General features: G+C 39.7%; 2 protein-coding genes across 5 annotated transcripts in view; both read right to left on the reverse strand.

Annotated features, from left to right (window-relative positions):
- ampd2a (adenosine monophosphate deaminase 2a) overlaps positions 1-8,286 on the reverse strand; it is a 32,107-nt gene extending 23,821 nt beyond the window's left edge. Inside the window, exons 1-2 of one of the 3 annotated variants that reach the window (XM_071495502.1) lie at positions 8,161-8,286; positions 7,814-7,880 (exon numbers count right to left, since the gene is read on the reverse strand). In XM_071495502.1, the coding sequence (XP_071351603.1) occupies positions 7,814-7,823 (10 nt within the window). In that variant the 5' untranslated portion in view covers positions 7,824-7,880; positions 8,161-8,286. Of the gene's footprint in view, positions 1-3,610; positions 4,077-7,813; positions 7,881-8,160 lie in introns of those variants that run through there. The other 2 variants (XM_071495500.1, XM_071495501.1) reach the window with 2 other exon arrangements.
- A 3,567-nt stretch (positions 8,287-11,853) lies between these two features.
- LOC139631185 (G-protein coupled receptor 61-like) lies at positions 11,854-17,231 on the reverse strand. 2 transcript variants are annotated; one of them, XM_071495192.1, is made up of 2 exons: positions 17,036-17,231; positions 11,854-15,417 (listed from the first exon to the last, which is right to left on the reverse strand). In XM_071495192.1, exon 2 carries the CDS (start codon positions 15,200-15,202, stop codon positions 13,799-13,801), a length of 1,404 nt encoding a protein of 467 aa, XP_071351293.1. In that variant the 5' UTR covers positions 15,203-15,417; positions 17,036-17,231; the 3' UTR covers positions 11,854-13,798. The 2 variants fall into 2 exon arrangements, with proteins under 2 accessions (XP_071351293.1, XP_071351294.1); XM_071495193.1 differs by having other exon boundaries at positions 16,927-17,214.
- Positions 17,232-22,293: the final 5,062 nt, after the last annotated feature.

The raw sequence follows: 22,293 nt of genomic DNA on the forward strand, positions 1-22,293 counted from the left end.
GTGCATCTATGCTTTAAACGGCACTTTTGTGCCAGATACTCCCTCTAGTGGTAAGATAAGTAAAGAGCTGTACCTATTAAGTATACTATTAAAATGTACTGTAAAAAAAGAAGCATGTCATCAGAAAATACTCACATAAATATTAACAATTTATTAAATATTTCACAAGAATAAATTCCCCACATATACGCAGGTATAACTGATTGCACACAAAGTTTAAGGACTGCTTTGTGATACAAAAGTCATTATTGTGGTTTAGTTGTGATTAGTCCCAAATGTGTCTTCACTAGCTCCCTGATTGCTCTATATTTTGCAGTTTAACAATATTAATAAAATGGTTCAATTTCACAGCGGCACTAAGGTTATGCTTAGTCTCTCCTACTGTGACACCTTCTCAGCAAAAGTGGGCAACACCTACAATATGATGTAACACCCACAACAAGACAGTGATGTTATGGGTCTGCCAGTTGTAGCTACATGTTAAAGTCCATAAGAAAACAATGTGTAGATGTGCCAATTATCCCTTCAGAGTTTAACAGAGCTCCTTGGGGGTTATAGAACAGAACCCAGATGATGCAGCAAGTTATGACATACAGAATACGCTTACAGGAGAGAAGCCCACATAGACATGGCATGACAGGAACAATATATCTGGTTAATAATAAAACAGAACAGGGGGAGGCTGGAGTAGTGGAAGGAGTACAGTAAGCAGTCAACTGCAGTAGGGATGTACAGTGAGTAGGAAGCCTACAAATCAATGTGGAGCTGACAATTAAAATGGACTCTGACTACTGTGTTTTTCAGCTGGTGTGGTTCTTGATTTTGAGTACATGCCAAAAGTCACACAAAGCTTACTGCACAAATAAAAATATGCATTAATTTAGAGCCATGCATAAATATTTACAATACATGCATAGTGTGTTTTCCACAACATCTCTCAAATATACTTGAGTCAGTGGCAAATTGAAATTGTATGCAAAGTGTACATGCCAGAGACCCTCTATACTCTTCATTACCATACAGAGAACAAAAATCCACAGTGGGTAATCATGTAATGAGGCAGCGATCACTGGACTTTGCAAATGTAATTGAGTTGGCAAGTCAATAAGTCCAATAAAATCATCTGTCAAGCTGAACTACCAGAAGCCTACATACAGTGTAAGAGCTACACAAGGTAATGTCAAGACAGAGGCCAGTATGTTATTGAAGATCAAGGTAAGAGCCTCTGTATCAGATCAGATCACAAGAGAAACTGCAGCAGTGATTTATGCTGGAGAAAGGAATTCCCACCACCTCTCTGGCAGATACTTTAACAGCCTGTATATATCACGTCATACAGCTGCAAAGCTAGGGCATTACATATTCTGCTTCATGTGATGCAATCAGGGTCCAGTGGGAGAGAGAGCCTGCAGGCAGAGACAGATTCCTGCAGATGAGAAAACTGACTGAGTAATCAATGTTTCCAACAGCAGAGAAAAAAAAACTTCAGAGGTTCTTGAAAGGAAAGATGCCATGGAGCTGAGCTATTTTTGGTGATGTTACAAGAAGTAACACAGGAAATGTTGAAGCCTCCAATTCGTGACTTGGTGAAAACACAAAGTGCTGCAACTATAGTAGATTTTTCTACAGTAGCAATTTGGCATCAAGAATGCTCATATACTGGTGTGGCCAGATGGAAGTACTATATTGGGTAGCCTACATGTGGCCTTTATGAGAGACTGGGAGTGCAGAGAACTCAGCCAAGCGGCTAATTGAGAGGACCTAAATGCCTGCATGGATGGAGAGACCTCTAAGTTATTTATTACTGCAGCAAAGACAGGCTTCCTCAGCAAACACAATATATTGTGTGTCAACCTGAGTTACTGCTTGAGATCTGCTGCATCCCTCCAACCACTAAACATTTCTGCTGTGCTATGGCACAATGAGGAAGCAGCTTTAATTTAAATCAATATTAACATTTAATTGCTTCATAGATCAATAGCTGCTCTAACTTTCAGTCCACAGGGACCAGTTAGTATGAACTTCAAAGGTAATCATAGAGCTACCATCACTTGGCCTGTCTCTTATAACTGTAACGTGTTAATCACAATCCTGCACATACATTGTGAACTGACACTAGTGTAACACTAATTGCAATGCTCCATCACATGCCAGGGAGATGAAGGCCTGTTGTAACTGATATAATAAATGGTATCTGAGTTTGAATTGCTACTTCAGTCCACAGGTTAGTCAGTAAAGCATGCTAAAAATACATTTAGTGACAGACTCGATTGAAGTTTTTTACAGCTATTGTATCTGGGATTTTGATAGAGGACTCAAACTGACTATCACACACACGTCACTGACATAATGATAGTTTCTTCACACTGCGCCGCATATTCTCCTAAACAAATTTAATGAGGCTTTGGTCAAACAGCTGGAGAAGTGAAGAAGCAAGATAGAACAACCCCGCTGTTCTGTCTAACTGACACTGATAAGATAAGCAGAGTCAACGGCCAGTAGACCCCTGATAAACTCTTGTTGGTACAAGGGAGCACAAAGGGGCCCACTAAGGGGCTGAGCAAATCTTTCCAACCCGGCAATAATCCAAATATCTACCGCCTATCAATTTTTATGAATGGATCATCTCCAATATTCACTATGCAAACAAGGAAAATAAATGTTTAAAAATATCTGTTGTGTTTCAGTGTTTTCCAAAAGTCAAAGTGGTCAACCCTGGGGGACCACAGTATTAAAGTCAACTTGTAAATTTTGCACATGAATTACAACATACACTGTGTGTCTCGATCTGCAATTATACTGTATTTACACAAAGATTTTTTTAAGGCAGAAATAGTAAATACAAAAATGGGTGCATATCTGTGTGGGTGGGCCACCCACATTAGTTATACATGAGAAACACTATCAAATGGTGTACAATAGTATTGTGGATACAATACAGCATGCACAATATGACAGTAAATCAGTAAAATCAGAGTCAGACCCATTTGTGTAGAAGTTTGTCTGTAATATAATGTATTCACTACTTGTAAACTACAGGGTTACTAAATAACAAATGTCTTACTCAGAATCTCAGTTTGTGTCAATTAACACAACTGATCAACAACAATTTTAGAAATTGTTTGATGATTTTAGGGCATTTATCAAATTAAAACGCCAGACACTTTTTAATTTATGCCTCACCAATAACAAGGTTTAAAACTGTTGTTAGAGCTCTGAGAACATGCAGTGCACTTTAGTCCATATTTTCTCACATTTTATACACTAAACAACTCAAGAAAATAATAACAATAGCAATTATCATTGGATAAACTCAGTTTCAGTCCTAGTTAAAATATTCCTCAAGCAATAAAGTGCATCACAGTTACACATAGAGCAGCATTCACGCTGAATGCTAAACACACTATATCAGTCAAAGCTTCTCAAACAAATCTGACACATTAACTGGAGTTGCAGCAGTCCCCAGCTCTGTAAACTCAGTTCCTTGTCTTATTGCGCCTTGTGGAGCAGCATGCCACTGCAAAAGCATCTGTGTTTGCAATTTTTTGACCCAGCATTCATGTAATAGAGTTCCCTCACTCTTTCTATGGGACCCCTCTCACACACTCACCAGGGCTGGTGGTGCTCTGCAAACTCCCCCTCTTCCGAAACGGGGATTTTGATTTAGGCTTCCCTTGTCCATCGTTGTTGGAGGAGGAGGTGGAGGAAGAGGATGACATCTTGCCGTTTGAGCTCCTGTTAGTATTCGAGCAGAGTGAGTCAGAGCTGCGCACTGGCCAGCAGAGGGAGAGAGGAGCAGTAGCTCTAATGCTGGAGCTCTGTCTCATGGTGGGGCAGCGGGGCGGCAGGACCCACACTGGGCCGGGAGAAGCTCCTCTGCAGAGTTGGCTCCTCCTCCCAGCCAGCAGCAGGTCAGCAGGCATGCTGCACAGCGACAAGCTGTAAGGCAGCCCAAGGCTTCCCCCGCTCCTGCTGGGGGCCATCCTCCTTGGTTGCCCTAGCAACCAGGGAATGAGCTTCCTATAGCCGATGCAGGGGAAAACAGCCACAGAGGAGGGCATTGCAGATCAAAGTGTGTAGCTAGCATGACAGCAAGCAAGCCTGGAGACTGAGTACACCCCGCCAGCTAAGCGCCAAGGTGAGCGAAGGACAAAAGATTTTTCCACTCATCTAAAAATAGGAATTAGATACACTAGATGTCATGAGAATGTGTATTCAGCCAAGAAAAAAAATACAGTGGATCCAGATGAACGGTAAGTGACGAAAAAAGGCATAGAATACAGAACGGTCAGTGTGGATAAGCAGAGACACCAGCTTAGTGTGTAAGCTGACTAGTGAACTCCCAGTCTTCTTTGCTGGAAAATTCTGAGGGGAGACAGAGAGTGTAAACACACTGGCTCACCTGACATGAAGTATTATAAATAGTGACAAAACCAATGCCCAGCAAGGACCAGTAAAGCAACTCGTGACAAGTACAGTACATGCATAACTTTCCTGTAGTTTAGGCACATTTATTACTATGAATATACACTTTTATTTAAAACACAGTAACTACACAACCCTACAAAAGTCAAGAGACTGATCACTTAAAACAAAACAAGCTATAGTTATATATATATATTTATATATATATATAAATGTCAAAGAGTAAAAGTTTTAGAGCTTTAATTTGGCTTTTCAAAATAATGTTTTTTTTATGCTCCCTCAGCACAGATAGAGTACAAAATGGCTCAGTTCATGTCACAGATCAAGGTATATATATTTAAAAAATGTATCACATCTACTCTATAATAAGATAGCCTGGGGAATATCTTATATTGGCCTGAAAGAGTATTTCGGACCATCTGGATTCCATCACTTACCAGAGTACTCAAAGCAAGAGAAGTATAAAAACAAGTAAAGATCCCCATCTAGTGGTATAAAAAAATGTATGCAGTTACACAGAAACCCGTTTGTCTCTTCTGAGCAGAAGATTGCTGCTCCAGCAACTTTAGTTTATCAAATTCAAAATTGTACAGGGTCTAGAAAACAAAATTTGCACTCATACAGTAACAAAAACACTGCATTACGGGGGAATCAGTACAATTTCAATGCCAGTAATGTCACAAAGTGTGATCATTTTTACGCATGACACACAACAGTATAGAGCACAGTTCACAGGGATGACACTTAGTAAAAAGAGTTTCAAATATACTCTACAATTCTCTGAAGACTTCCTCACTATCCAACCAATTCATCCATTTCCTGGGCAACCATCTTCTAATTACACTTACATAATACAACTGAATGTCTGATATTGCAACGAAAGAATTAAGCAAGTGAACTGGCATCTGATTTTATAGAACAGACTATGATTAACTCTGAACAAAACGCAAAATAAAATATTAAGGCACAGACCAGATATGTAACATATCTGTCTGCCTAATCAATCGGAGACTAAACTTATAAACACTCAAACCTATCACACTGATCTCTAAACTGATCAATTAAAACAAAATCTAGAAGCTTTTCTTTGTTAGGATTTCTGTGGAATTAGGTTAAAACTATCTATGACTACATTTCAATCACAAACTTAGTAAAACTATGTCCCAAAGAAGCAACATCTTTCAAAGATAAATCTGCTGTGCAGCAGACAAAAGTGGAAGAAGTCAAGGTTTATCTTTGCCATATTAAAAAAAATCTTGTTTCAGGGTGTCTCCAGCTTTTTTCTGAAATCTGACCCAGTTTTTGAGAGAGCTGACGCTCACCATCTGGTGCAGCAACAGCAGCAAAGGCTAAAAAACAGAGGCCTACTTTTGTCTGAAAGAAAAATCTTAACTACCCCTGTAAATATGTCACACATTTTGCTGAAACCAAATCACTCACATTCTTGAGGGACCTTACCTGGAACCAGAAGGCAATTATTATTACCCTGATAGCTCTTGTTATTCCTTCTTTGGTTTTCTCTTTGCCTCTCCTGCTTAGTCACGCTTTCAGTCTGCACACCCTTTTGCTAAAAATGAGACCACTGTGCATATCACTGGCTGCTTGGGGATTTTTTTTTTTTTTTTTCCACTCCTTCAGAGCAAAGTTCATGGAATTTAGCATTTTGTTTGCAGACGCCATACACTAAAAAAAAGAAAACCATAGGTAATGTAAACTGTAACATAGCATCAAAGCCAACTGAACAAAGCATCATTTTCTCTAATGAGATTATTTACACCTGGCATTCAAAGGCTGGTTTGTAAGACAAACCCAGGATTACTGTACTGTAGCTTCTTACAGAAAACAGTTTGCATTGCATTCTCCTATTAATAGCACTGCTTCTGCTAATCACCAGGACTGGATAAGCAACAATTTCTGTTTGTTTTTACCTAAGCTTGTTTTTTGACTGAAGGGGATTTTTAATGAGGTATTGTACTAAACTTTTCCTAATCAGGAAAGAGTTAGAGTGACCTAACTATTACAGGAAACCCACAAGGTTAATCCGCTTACATTTTGCCTGAAGGTAATTTCTGAGAAAGTTTTGTTATAAACAAAGACCAGCCACTAAAGCATCTGAAGACATGGGGGGAAGTCATGAAATGGTTACTATCAGGATGCCACCTTGGCCATGGCATATGACATGTTTCTATGCCATTGTACATTAATCTTAAAATATTAGTGCCTAGTAATAACTAGTTTTTCCTCATCTGAGTCAAAGGTCTATAAGCTAAGAAGGTTTCATATGAAGTACAGATTGTAACACTTCTGACATCAAATTGTGGTTGAGCTATATAACTGAAATTGACTTCAGTACCCTGGTACTCTAGTACTCACTCCTTCTCATACAGTCTGTGTTAGAGGATGTTGAAACCACTTTGGTTGTTGCAAGGCCACTGAAGACAACAAGGCATCCACTAGTTTTTCCTCATCTGAGTCAAAGGTCTATAAGCTAAGAAGGTTTCATATGAAGTACAGATTGTAACACTTCTGACATCAAATTGTGGTTGAGCTATATAACTGTTAGAGGATGTAGAAACCACTTTGGTTGTTGCAAGGCCACTGAAGACAACAAGGCATCCAACAAAAACCTCTGACCTACTGACATATGAAGCATTGAAGCAGCTGCATTTAGAGTCAAACGTCCCAAATTTTTCCAGCCAGACTGCCGTATCAGGTGGGTTGCTGATTTCTGTTTGGCCTAATTTGGCCACACTCTGATGAATTGTCTTGTACAATGAGAAAGTTCAAAATAAGATAAAACTATTATATTTTAATTATTGTTGTTACATTAAACAATAAGAACTTCATAATTTAAACACAAATAAAAATGTTTTAGTGTTTTATATCAGGGTTATCATATCAGTTAGAGTTTCTAAAAATAATGTGCTGTGAAATGACTTCAGTGTTAGACGCAGGCAATAATCTTTAACACATTTTGTCATGAGATGTTTTTCAGTCCCAGCTCACAGCTGTGCAGACAGGACTGTCCCTACAGGACTTGTCTCTGCGAATTCATCGGGTCAGGCCTTTAAAATGAACAGCTTAGGATCATCACAGACACCCATTCACACACACACACACACAAACACAAATGGGAGAAATTGCCAGCATATGTGAGAACTGTATGGCGATTAATTCATCTGAAAAGTTAAAATGACAGCGCTGCTTCACTGCAAAGATCAAATGTAAGAAGTTTCACATTAACCTCCCATACATGGAAACACGGAGCGGAGGGGACTCTTTGAATTCACACAGGGTAATGTTTCATGTATCACTGACTATAACAGAGTATTTGTACTGGCTGTACTCTTGACAGATGTTAGCTCCGTGTGTCTGTTTGCTGACTTACCACCTGACATCGTCGAGGACCAGTGTGGAGCAGAAACAGATCGTAGCGGAAGAAGACAGGAAATGTCCTGGCGAAAACACGAAGCAACACAGCACTGTTTGTTCAACCGACAAAAGATAGCTTACAAGAACTAAAACTATCGGTAGTTTGCTCAAAAAGACCGTGTTTTGTTTCCCACATAGTCAAAGTTAGCTTAAGTTTAACCGACCAGTGAGTTAACGGCTCACCGTGAAACAAACCGACGTTAGTTCAGCGTTAGTAACCGACTTCTCGTCAAAAAGTTTTAACTCTATACCTAAACTGACTGATAGCAAAATAAAAAAAAAGAAATTAGAGGTAATGTTTACCTTTGCTCGGCAAGGTGGGGTTTTGTTTTGACGTAAAAGCAGTTTGCTCCCAAGGAAAGACGATGTTTTACTTTGAAAGGCGCCGCCTGCTGTGAGAGTGAGCCGAGGTCCAGAGGTCGCCAGATGTCCTCAGAGCGGGGGGGAGGGGGGGGCTCCTGTCTGTCCAGATCACAGATAGATCAGGTTTGATCAGGTCTTGTCGTCAGGAACTGTATTTTAATCTGGTTTGGTTGTTTGTAGGATTACCAATCTGGCCTGAAAAGTCCCAGGTTTCATACCATCACTATAATTTGATTATGTGCAATATCAACTATAAGCCAACAATTATTTTCATTATCAGTGCGTCTGACATTAACTACCAATTCACTGTTTAGTGCATGAAATGTGTGTAAATAGAAAAAACGTCGTTATTCCCTGAACCCCAGGTTAACATATTCAAAGGTCTTGTTTTGTCTGACAGCAAAAAATAAAAAAAATAAAAAATAAAAAACAAAGTTGTGCTGCCAATTTCTTCTTTTTTCAATCAACAAATTCATTAATTAAGTAATCATTTTAGCTGTAGTGCACTGGTTGGTTTCCGGGTGCAATGGGAAATATTTAAGTGGCCACAACATAAAAATGCTCCCACACAAGTAAAAATCCCTGAATGGCCCAGTCAGTGTTACAGTATATTGCTGGACTGTTAATACTGATTTATTAACATGAACGCCTAATTTTAATGTTGTAGCTGGCTAAGGTGGAGCTAAGTAGCTGTTTAGTAGTCAGAATTAATACATGTGATGAATCATATTTAATATGCTTAAAATCTTATCTTGCAAAGTAAGTAGTAACTGTGGCTGTTAAATAAATGTTATGAAGTGAAAAGTACAACCTTTCCCTCTGAAATGTGTTTGAGGCAGAAAGTATCAGAAAATATAAATGCTCAAGTAAAGTAAAAGTATCTCAAAGTTGAATCAAAGTACAGTACCACTGGCCCAACTTTAAACGCAGTACACACCTGCTTTTAAGAAGTAAATGAGCTGTAAAATGCCTCTAACACTAGAGTTTGTGTATTCGGTTAAAGTAACAACCAGGTATGGTCATTTCTGAAGCAAACTGGAAGACTGCCAGAAACATCAAGTAAAAACGGGAACAAATAGCAGAACAGTGTTTGCTGACTCAGGGCTTTCAAGACTGAAGTCCGACATTTCATTCGTTTCACTCGTGAATAAAAACCTTTGACCCTTATTAAAACCAACAGATAAGACTTAGTTCACCAGTGCTGTACTGTACTGTACAAGGTTCCATATTGATTGAAGTGATTAACTGGTTCATCAATAGGATCTGAGCGTATCAGCATTACTGTTTTGTGCTTCCATTCATGTGCTTCTCAAAATATCACTTGGGTGCTTATCCATGTGAACTGGATTGTGTTCCTCTGCTTTATCATTTCTCTCTGTTACCTCTTTTATTATTGTTTTCTTCTGTCTACCTCCTTGCCTGGATCAGTTTCTGCCACAGAATGTGGCTGCGATCCTCTTGTCCATCTGCTTCCACTTCGTCTTGATGACCAGCAGCAGAAAACATGTGATGTTAAGCACCGACCTCCATCTGGAGTCAACTTTTTGGGTTTGTTCAGTGACAATACTGCCTTCACAGGACAAGGTCAATAACAATTACAACTGAAATAAGATTTTGAGTGAACAGCTGGTCCCTCCATCTACACAGTACGCAGCAGAATACATTGAGGACTGCTGTTCAGAATCTCCCTAAAATGCTTATTTGATACCAAATCTTATCTAATCTGGCTACTGTATACCATATGGCTAACAGCATAGAGATCAATGTAGATGAATCAAGAGGAAGCTTCCAGAATAAATATTTTTATAATAACAATGGATCAAATGAATAGGTGTTATGTGAAATATGTCCCTCGTATAACAAACCCATACAGAGTTAACACCAATTGCCCTCAGATACGGAGCATTTTAGCATCTTTCAGCTCAATGTTTTGGATTTATGACCCACAGCTTTACTGTTTTGTTTCACTATTGTGGCTCTAATCAGCATTTTTTCCACATGCAGCAGCAGCTAGTTTCAGAGAAAAGTGAAGATGAACCCACTGTACACTACCTGCCCAACGCCAAACAGCAGACAGACAAGGTAAATGACTAGAAGGTGAACATAGTGCACCACTTATCTGCTAAAGAGCCAGATATTTTCTTCTGGAATTAGTGGGGACCAAACCAGAGCTAAAACGAAAGAGACTTAAACTTGTCAGGTAACCAGAAAACTAGAGTCTAGAAGACTCCAGATGAACGATTATGTTGCTCCATATCGGCTGCATTAATAAATAGGTAAATGTTTACTAAGATGTTTGCCATAACAACTTTATTTATTGGCAGCGCGTGAGTCTTATGTTCAGTTAATTCCACTGCCCTCAAGTGGCAAAAATATGAATTACTTCAGCTTTAAGCTCATATACGGGATCCATTTAGGTTTTTTCATGTTCCAGGTCTTTGTTCCATAATAATGTACATACATGTTTCCTTTTCCTCAGCATTTCTACACATTTCCATCTTACTTCCATTATTTACTTTTCACTTGTTTTGGCTCATTGTGCATACCCCACACATTCCAGACCATTGTTTATAATTGTGTCTAATGCTTGACTCTATTGTGATTGATGTGGCTCATGTGGATCATGTCATTCTTACTCTACCTGTTCTCCACCCTATTGCTGGCTTTTGAAAATCCTTTAAAATTCTTTGTTTACAGCTTGTGTTGTTCTTTTATTTGAAAAATGTTTTCATCTGGACACACATGCAAGTAGTACATTTTTGCTTTGCAGGTTTTTGTAATGTAAATGCAAGGACTTAATTTACAATCAAAATGTATGTGGGAACGTTTCACACAGTATGTGAAATAACAATTCATTTTGATTTTGGATCATGATATGGTGCAGTTTGTATCATTTATGTTTAAATTTCTGAGTAAAAAGGTAAGGCACTCCAAGACTACATGGAGGGAATCCAAGATTACATAGAAACAATGAAAGGTAATTCTGAACAGCAGAATAGGAAGGGTCATTTCAGTTTTCAGTATGAAATACTCACACAAGCAGATAATGATAAAATAACAAAAACACATGTCAGCTCTGGTTTAGTCTAGAAATATATTTTAAGCAGTAACAGATAAGGGTGTCTTGTTGGATTCCCAATAGAGCAAGCTCCTCCTACCGCCCACTACAGCTCTGAGAAATGTCACTAGGTAATAATTGCCATGGGGATGGCAGAGCCTGGCGAAGCTGGGGGCGGCTTGACTGAGGTCCATCGTTGAGGTGTGAGGCCTGTCGCACACCAGCATCTTCCAACTGAAACAGCATTAAACAGTAGCAGGATGGTTGTGATTGAGTACAGTTTTACATTTTTCCCTTTTCATCTATTTATCTATCTTGACAGTTATATTTTCTTTCTGATAAAGGTCACACCAGTGGCGTTGGGCTTTGAGGTTTAAATGTTACCTTAAGGTCAGAGTGTTTGAACCATATCCTCCCACCTTCTCTTTTTGCAATCGAATATCAAAGCAAAGCAGGGAGATTGTGCCACACACACTGACTCCCACAGTGCAAAAATACAGTAACAGAGCAGATAGTAACTATAGTTGTGACAGCAGCTACATACTGTTGATCAAATTACGAGAATGCATCGAAAGTGTTTTACAAACATAGAAACTCTTTATTACAACATCATCTCTCACTCAAGTTTTAGCCATGTTTTTTTTCTAAACACATTCATTTCATTGCAGTACAGTGGAAGTAATTCTTTTATTTTAATCACAGCATTAAAAAAACAATCTGAACAAGTGAAAATCCTAACACAAACATTCAATGTCATTCACAGTTTGGGATATTTAGATGTGGTGAAAAGAAGAGATCAAGCTCGGCAAGCTTTTGATTTGGGCTTGGCTTTGTCACTGAAAAAATATCTTAAAAACCCTGTTTGCACATTAAGAAAGGATCTGATATTTCAATCATACTTTCCCACATACAGTTTATCATATTAATCCCTAACAATTTGCTATAAAATACTACTTCATCCCATCATCAAACTCAAGCTTGAAAAACTTAGCAAAGTCTGCACTCTCATTTTTAATAAAACCTCAACAAGCAATCACGTCCTCTTTAGTCCCCTTACAACATTAGAATAAAGTGTGCAGGAGTCACACTTGACATGGAACTGTGCAGAACTGTTAAATAATGTTTTTTCTTTTCCTGCATCTGAGGTACTGTAAAAACCCTGATGAGCAGGGTAGTCAAAAAATCGACATGTATTCTCCTTCCGGGATAAAAATTTTCACAGCTGAAAAACACACAAAGAAGGCAGTTACTGCATACGTGTCAAAATATATCGGCCTCCTTGTAATGAAATCCATAACAAATACTTACACTCACTAATAAAAAGAAAAATGGGTGTGTTGAGTGGCATACACAACCCAAACTTATACAGTTTTACTAAACATAACATACAGTTTAGTACATTTAACAAATGCACGAATTAGGATCATATTTGAATGTAATGCAGTGCATAAATAGAATACTGATTTTTTAAGATCTATATCCAAATATACTGATAAATACATCACATGGCAGAAAGCTGGGTGACCCTCAAGATGAGTTATAAAGCCAACCTACATCCTAAACTGAGTCACAACAGATCTGGCTCGCTTTTTAGGAAATCAAACAAGAATGTGTGGACAAGCACCAAAGAAAGGAGAACAAAAATCAGAGTATTTGTCTGTAAACAACTCGCAACAATTCCATGAGAGTTAGGCCACAATATGTCCTCCTCCTAATCAGATTGGCTTAAGGGTTAGAGTGGCATTATCATTGATGAAAGCCCACCTACCAATCAAAAGTGACAGTAGTGCTTTTCCTTCAATGGATCCCCTAAATAATTTTGTGTATTTTATTGCTGTCTTCTTTGACATTACTTATCTTGTAGTAATTTACAAAACTCTTAAAAAATAATTAACTTGCCAGAAAATGATTGATTTGACAGTCATGAATACAGTATCTGTTGGCATCTGGAGCGTTTAAACTTCTTCTGAATACCCAAGGCAATCCGTCTGATAGCAGAGCATCACTGCACAATAGTTAAGTCATTAATTGAGAGGGAGCCAGTGTATTTCAGCAGATATTCACTAATTTGAGATCAAAAGGGACATTCTGAAAACATTTATCTCTGAATAGCATTCAGTTGCCGTCATAGGATCAAACATATATGTTATTTATGTTATTTTTACTTCAAAAAGTTACATTAATATGAATTCACTGAGTCATTTACTGTACAGAGCTGTGCGGTTGTGCAGAAGGCCAAAATACAGCCTTTTTTTTTTTTTTTCTCTGGTCACAAGCAACCGACTGAAAGGCATGTCAAAAAATACATTTACCTGTATCACTGTGACTGTTTTCAAAAACTAGGATGGGATCTGATGAGGCAAAGTGCAATGATTCAAAGATACAATTTAAAGTCATTTCAGTCAATGGAGCTACCTGTTGGGCAGCTTTCAATAGAAATAGAGAAACATGTTTTCCTGAAACACTGTATCTGAATGACCAAAAGTAGACTTATTTTCAGGAAATAAAGACATTAAAAACTTAATTGTCTGTATATATGTGGTTGTTTTTCACCTGTTCAGTCTCAATAAACTCTGAAGTCTCCTCTGCAATTTGTCCAGGGATACGGAAATCAATGGGTATCGGCTGTGCTGGCTCAGTTGGTTGGGACTGAGCCACGGGGCAGCAGGCTTCCCCCTTAGGACTGGAGGTGCTGTGAGAGTTTTGAGGATCCAAGTTGCAGCCAGTGCCCTGAAGAAACTGAAGGAAATTCTCCTCTATGGATCCCTCACGGCTGGGTAGTCTGTCCTCCACGTCAACCCCTGCTCGACGAAACAGACAGGGCAGATGCTTGCCCAACTCCTCCCTGATCTGTCTGTTGAGACAGCCATAGAAGAAGGGATTGGAGGTGAAGCAGAAGTAGCCAATCCAGGTGACCACTTCCTCCAGAGAGGCCAGTGTGGCTGGAGGGCTGGCAGCCAGTGCTGAATACAGGTGAAATGTAAAGTAGGGCAGCCAGCAACAGAGGAATTGCCCACCTACTGCCGCCAACACTGCTGCAGCTTTTCCACCCCCAAAGGGGCGCTGTGGGGTCACTCTTCCTGTCCCTGTCCCTGTCCCAGAGCTGGTAACCATAGTGGAACGACTGCTGAGTGATTCTGACCGCTGGCGACGAGGTGTGTCCATCCAGGTGGGCAGAGGGCCGTGGTGCATGGCAGCCACCCGAGCTACTTTGAACACATTGCAGTACACAACAAGAATGACTAGTAGTGGACAGAGGAAATACACCAGAGTAAAGAGGACCATAAAGGCCAAGCGGTTTGACCCTCCCCCTGTCCAATGCAATGAGCAGCGCCTGTGACCCTGAGCAGGCGGAGATGGGACCGCCCCACCTCCTCCTCCTCCGACCCCACCACTTTCCAGAAGAGGCGTTTTTCCACCTTGCAGGAACCAAGCAAGCAGTGGCAGAGCAGACATAGCCAGGGCTTTGACCCATATCCCCACCAGCACCGATGCTACCAGGCCAACAGTCATCTTCACTTCATAGCGCATAGGGTGTATGATGTAGTAATAACGTTCCACATTGATGACAGAGATCGAGAGGATGGCAGCACTGACCAGGCACACACTGAGAAAGAGGTAGCTCCGGCACAGGGCCTCCCCGAAGAATGCTCGGCTCGAGAGCATGCCAAGGGGCATCAGCACCAGGGCTGCCAGCAGGTCCACCACGCACAGGTGGAAGACAAAGGCAAACTTGTGGAGCTGTGGGGCCTTGGCAATCACGGCCATGACAGCGACATTACCCACCACAGCCAGCAGATCCATGAGCAGCATGGCCAGCAGGGCTAGCGACTGGGACAGAGCCCAGCCCTCGGGCAAAGAGGAGGCAGACATGTTGGACATGAGCTGTGGAGGTGGGTGGGAGGAGTTCCACATCGGCTCCATTGAAGGGTGGGATAAGGCAGGCAGGCAGGATCAGTCACAGGCCCATCACCCATCCTTCAAAGCCAGGAAGTACGGCCAGAAAACAGAGGCTTGAAAATTAGGTCAAAAGATGCCTTACACTCCAAAGGATGATGCTGTGATTGTCAGGAGGTTCAGAGTTTATGATTCCTATCCATTTAGAAAATCTTCATGTCTGCGATTAGCTACAACCCACCCTGAAAACAACAGAGAAAGACAGAGGAAGATAAAATGTGAGTGTTATTTGTGCCTTCGTTCACATGTCTATTCCTGTCATATATTATTAGCACCTCTGATCCTACCAGTCAGATGCTCTTGCTGAGTTTCACTTTTGCCCCAGCAACCATTAAGATTAACTCACTCGGATGACGTTTTATAAAATCCTTCCCTAGCTTCTTAAATCTCTGTTAAGGCAATCTAACTGATAAGGTAATCCAAAGCCAGCCCTCAAACCAATTAACTCATTTAAGTATGTATTATTCAAAGTAGCGACATTTGGCACCTCTTGAGCAACATACTGACAGAACTGCAGGAGTCAAATGAATTGAACAATCATAAATCATCAAGCAACTGAGTTGAGCCACTTTAACAGATCACAGTTAATCAAGCTGATGTTCAAAATACATGTTGATGATCAAACTGATCATGGAGAAAAATGCAAATATGGGATTCCAGATCATATTTTTTTACAGGTTTATGAACATTGTGGTTTAAAAATAAATAAATAAATAAATAAATCCAGTCTGCTCCTTCTGAAGAGCGGCAGTTGATAAATACTTTTGAACCAAACATCCTGTCAATGCATGAATGCAAGCAAATTCCCAAAAACCAATCCCATCACTGAACAGGTAATAGACCTATACCGTCACATCTACACCTGCTGAGAGAGCGCTTGTTAAATATATATATGCCCAGGCTCTAAACTGATTGTCTATGGCTACTTTTTTCAACAAAAATAAACAATCATCAATTGCAGGAAGGCCTGGCTAACGTGTACCCCGTGTATCTAGGTGCAGGTTAAATGTGTGGGGGTTTTGCTTCTGTACATCAACTACAATTGAATGTCTGCCACTAAGGAAGTCCTGACCACTAAGTATGAGTGAATTAAGTGTTTCAAATAAAAAACCTGAGGGTATTCACAGGTTGCAGAGGCTGTCTGCATATTAACTGTGTCTCGCTATTACAGACAACAAACAGACATGGGTGGCTGCTGCTGTATATATATATATATGTGTGTGTCAGATCAAGAAAACCTATTTGCTTGCTGCTATAAATGCTCTCTGCCACAGATGCAACAAAAGCCTGAGATGTTCTGTCTCCTGTCTACAGCGATAATAGTACAAATAAGGCTAAAAACTGAGCTCCAGCCTCCCTCATCACCTATGAATGATTGCCCTCAGTGAGCAGTGTCTCTAAATCACACATAGGGGTACTCCCAATTCACTTTAACCCTCCTGCCTGGTTTAGTCATGTCTTACCGCCTACTCATTTATATATTAATCATTAATGCATTACACCCACTGTATAAATCAAGGCCCACATTCTTTATATCACATTACAATTGAATTAGATCTATTGGTTGCGCTCAACAGCATGTAATCAGCAGAATAGAGGAAGAGGATGAGAACAAGTAGGAAAATGTGGTGAGAATTAGGCAACATGATTGGAAGAAACAGAGAGACAACAAGGCAGAGAGCATTATGTACCTAAATCAGAGTGTTTCCTGATACAGTTGTCTGCTGCTTTGGTCTCTGAGGATAAAAACCTGGTTTAGCTCCCACTGCTGAGGTACACATTGGACATCAATCACTGTACCTTATGAATGCTGCTGAGGTACTTGCCACTGTAAGAGCCTGTTTCTCTTCTCGTCCCTTGATCTGCCTTGTGCACCCTCCTCCCTGGATGACTACAGCTGTGGCAGCAGAGATTTTTCTGAACCGATGCTGATGCAAATTCTTGCAAAGCCACCAGCTCACTCTCTGCTTTCCCCCACCACTCACACACAGTGACTGCAGAGATGGAGCAGGAGGCAATGAGAAATAGGACCAGAGCTTCTTTCTCTGCAGGGTCCTAGTGTCCTAACTGTATTGGAAGGAAGTGAATATGATGGAAATAGTGAAGTGCTATGTTGTTGCTGTATTTTTGTCAGTAGCTATAGTCCCACACGACATACCATCCTATTCAAGTGAATGGGAAAGTGGTCTCAGACTTTTGGACCCCACTGTATGTAAACATATTATGTATACACACACACACACATAAATCAAATTAGCTTGTTAATTGTAATTTACAGCTTAAAGCACAGCCAAGCCCTATTGCACCTGAGGCTGAGTTTACGCTGCGTTCTCATAATGTCAGTAGAACAGAAAGAGAGGAAGGCCTCACATTATTTTGCCTCAGGAGTGTTCAAGCAGTATTCCAAGATGACTACTTGCACTGCCAGCTTTGTAGTCAGACCAGATTAATGGCCTAAATTAGTTACTTTTTTGTGTAGTAGTATTTGTGGCAGTGTCTTAACAAGTAGCTGAGTTGATAAATATTGGATTTTATTTAGATGTCACTGCCAGTGTTGGTCGCTTGTTTGCCGTGTTGCCAGCACTTCGTTGTCACTTCATCAGTTCATTTTGCTAAGAGGGGGATATCATAGCTGTCAGAAATCCCTGATGTCTGAAGTTTTTCTCTCTTGTTTTATGGGCTGAATCATAGGATTTGCATGAGGCATACAGCTGATGAAATTTGGAACAAATCTCACAGTGCAGAGCTAAGCCTGAAAAGGCAAGTTTGTTAAATCTTAAAATGGTCACTCCCCAGCGGTGAAGTTTGATTTAGGTATTAATATGACCTCTCCTAAGCCCTAGCCCTAACAATGCCAGCACCATCAGGCCAAAATTTTGATTTTTCATCCCTTACTATTAAGGATCAAATAGCAAGTTTCATCTAGCAGATGAATGTTTGTTTTCTTGTGTGTAATGTGCACAACCAGGGTCACCATATTATTTGGTTTTGTTCTATAAATGCTTGGGCATAGGTAGTTAATCTCTCTCCTATTCTTAATGGATGACCTCTAAGTGACCTCTTAGCGTTTACTCGTAAATCCCTGCCTGTGCACAATGCACTACACCTCTCATATCTAATCCCTCATTTCTTGTTCCTCTCCCGGTTTATTTATTTTTGTCAGTCACCGATGATTCAGGTAGTAATTTCATGGATTAAAGTGCCCTCCAGTACAAGATTTACTGAGACAGTGAGGCATTGATTAGGCCAGGCCTCAGCCTCCACTATCCCAGCTTCTCAAACTGGGGCTCCTGTTGCCACGGTGATCTTTTCCATATACAGTCCATCTCATTGCTCTGTCTGTGGAGGACAATGAAATCTGGGCTATTACGAGTAAGGCTACTCTACTGAAGGAGTGGGAATGGAGCTGCTGAGTCCTAGGTGTTTTTCATTTGCATTTGTAAGGTTCCCCATGATAATACTCATAACATTTGCATTTCATGGAAATCATGCTTTGCACCTCTTTCACCATTAAAAAAAGCATGTTTTAATTTGCAACACCTCTTATGAATTGATTCATTAATCTAGTTCAGTAATAGCCTCATTATAATAATGTCACTGGTTAAGTCACTGTGAGAATTCAGGTCTTCTGATTGACATATTATATTGTTCGTTGATTTCAGCCCACATATCAGTGTCCTTACTGCATCAGGAATGACAGACGCAATTACAGATAAACAATGGTGAAAGGCACTTGCTACTCTCATTTTGTGAATGCATACTAGAGCTGCAATTATTAGTCAATTGATTGATTTACATAACTGTCATTTTTTGAAAATGAAAAATGCCACAACTTCTCTGGTTCCAGCTTCTCAAATGTGATGATTTTCTATGTGTCTTTGTCTTGTGCAATAGTAAATTGAATACCTTTTTCTTTTGGACTGTTAGAGGAAGAAAAAAAAAATTACCTCCAGCTTGTGATGGGCACTTTTCACCACTTTTGACAAAATGAAAATAATTGACACATTAATTGATAATGAAACTAAAACTGTGATGTTAGTTGCAGCCGCACTGCATACCACTATGACACTCTTCATCATTGTGAACCATTATTTCAGAATGTGTAAATGACATTGTTGTCCGTTATATCAGACAAACCCATTTTTGAAATTAGATTCTTCTGTTTTAAATTAAAATAAGCCTATAGTTACCTACAATCTTGTAAACTTGTCTAAACCTGATTACAAGCTAACATCATCTGTCTCTTTCTGTCAATACTCCAAACATGAAACATGCCTGGACAGCAGAATATAAGAAAACATGATGCAGCTAGGTGGGGAGATTTAATAGCCAGTGATTACTACTGTTGTCATGGTGAAGATGTATCAAGATGTCTGGTAACACTAAGGAAAGATGGGAAACATACACATGCTTGTCTAACTCATCATGCCTGTTAAACACCACAACAATGCAAGTATGTGGTGTGGTTTTACACATTGTGTGAGTGTTGCTGTCTGCTTGCATCTGTATCCAGGCATGTACACTTATGTGTGTGTGTGTGTGTGTGTGTGTGTGTGTGTGTGTGTGTGTGTGTGTGTGTGTGTGTGTGTGAGAAAGAGAAAGTGTGTGTATCAGGTGTTGACTCATGACAAAAATAGCAGAATCTTGCTCGGCCGGCAGCACCAATCACTGCCACCACAAATACAATGGTTTCCATGGCAACCTTGAAAATAGACTCCACATTCACACTCAGAAATAGCAAAGGACGCTGCACTAACCCCAGAGAGCCCCTACTGCCAATAATAACCACCCATAGATATGGACGTACAAATATCAGCTGCACTCAGAAATAAAATCACGCCATTACATTTACCAAAACATAATTACAGCAACCTACACAAACAATCAACTCAAATTCAAACTCACATTTAGCATGGGTGTACCGAGGCACGGGAGAACATTAACCAGCTTTGTGTTTAATAACATCAAAGCAAAAGCACAAAGAGAGGCTGTTCAGTCAAGCTGCACAATACCTGACAGGAGTGAAGGAGAGATTCTTTACAAATGTCTAACATACTGTACCAACAAGAATCTGTCACATCGCATTTTTCTGATACCTTTAGGCAAAAGCGAAAATGTGTTGGAGTGATGTTAACGGGTAAAGTGATGGATGTTGCCTTGGAGACACTTGGGGAGGAAGGTTTATATCGCTGCAGACACTCAGAGGATAGAGAAACAGCTAAAACAAAGTGACTGTGTGTACCCAGGCCAAATAAATATTCTTGTGAATGTTCACCAGTCTGAAGTGTCATCATTCCTGTGGATTCATGTGCTGTTTGGCTTTGGAAGTCATAGTGGATCCTATCAGGTGTTGATTCATGTTAGGGATGCTGTTTTTTTCTCTGAATCACTGTGCCCTCGGAAACAGCTATGAAAAAGCTAAACAGTAAAAGTTTCCACTGGAATTGGTAAATATTGAATTACTGCCAGGCAGGAAGCTGCTTTGATACAAATGTGTGTGGCTTGTCCAATTCAGTAACATAGATTTTTTTTTGTATGATGATGATGATGGTTAAGATGATGGTGGGTTTTGGAGGAGCTCTTGGAGTTCAGAAAGTTTTATGTAAATAAGTACATTTAGATTAGATTACTCACAAAATGATCATTTTTTAATGTGATACATTTTTACAGGTTAATCAAACCAACAACAAAAGTCATTAAAACTCCACTCAACCTCCACAAGCTACAACAATTAATGTTGCTCAGACATAAATACAACCAAAATGATGATAATATAATATGATACATAATAACACTCATGATGGTCATTTTTTAAGTACATTTTGCTGATAAGACATATTTTTACTTGACTTTGAAGATTTTGAATGCAGGACTTTCACTTGCATTGTAGCAAAAAACTTCTCCCATCACTGGATGAATGCGTTAAAGTAAACTACAGAAATAAAAGCTGAGATCATATCTCATGGCAGCAGTGTTCCAGTGCTTCCAACAAAATTTAGTAGAGAGCAGCTTTGTTTCCTTTAACTGTGGAAAGGAGTGCATGAAGAGGACGTTCAAATTTAGCTCAACAATTTTGCACTGAAAATATTTTCAGTCACTGATGGGCTGTTCATCTGGAAACTCTGACCAGACCCTTTTAGAGATCTGGGATTTGCTCTACAAATTTGTCCACAGTACTGAACTAACCAGCCTCTTGCACAGGCCACTGAACATGCTGTCTATGCCAGATGGTGGCAGTGTGTCCACTATAATGTACATGTTGTGTAGCAGCTGCCTGCTTCACCCACTGTAACAGAGATTACAGTAGTCTGAGACCTTCCTCACACACATTTACATATTATTGATTTGTAAATGTGTGATTTTTAACAAGCCATTGGTTTGAAGCAGGAGTTTTTGGTAAATGTTACATGTGGTAGCTACAGTATAAGCGACTATGTTGGATGTCCAAAAATGAGTGACCAGTTTGCTTTTCATAGCTAATTCAACTGCATATAATTCACACACTGAAATGCATAGACAATAGAAACACATAAGACACAGACACACAGGAAATCGCCACTGCTATGGAGTCACCTGGCAAACAAACAAACTAATACTTTGTAATCATCAATCAAGGGTGGGTTTTTATTTTTGTGTTTCGAGACAGATTTGGAAAAAAGATCTACACTAAAAACAGTCAAGTTAAACTTGTACTATGATCAGGTGTTGTGTGTGCAAGATTCAACAGCACCTACATATTCTTCTCAAATGCAAAGAAATTCATTAAAATGTTCTTGTTCTCGTTATGTTCTTGCAGAGAGAACTTTATCCCGGGGATTTGTTCTCTCCTTGGCTTTGAGTGTTTGATACATCCGACTAGCACATTGATAGAATTATTATGAAGCTCTCAGTGAGGAAAATGAGCCTGAATCATTAAGAGAAGGTGTCATTATGAGTTTGATGATAAACTATGATAATGAAACTACATCACAAGTACAAATATATGCATGCATGCTCTGTGAGCATAGTCACCAAAGTTATTATCACTCATACTGAGGAGAAGACACCAGATCTTATGG

Source organism: Trachinotus anak, unplaced genomic scaffold, assembly GCF_046630095.1.
Source record: "Trachinotus anak isolate AG129_WGS33_773 ecotype Australia unplaced genomic scaffold, CSIRO_AGI_Tana_v1 ptg000013l, whole genome shotgun sequence".
NCBI lineage: Eukaryota > Metazoa > Chordata > Actinopteri > Carangiformes > Carangidae > Trachinotus > Trachinotus anak.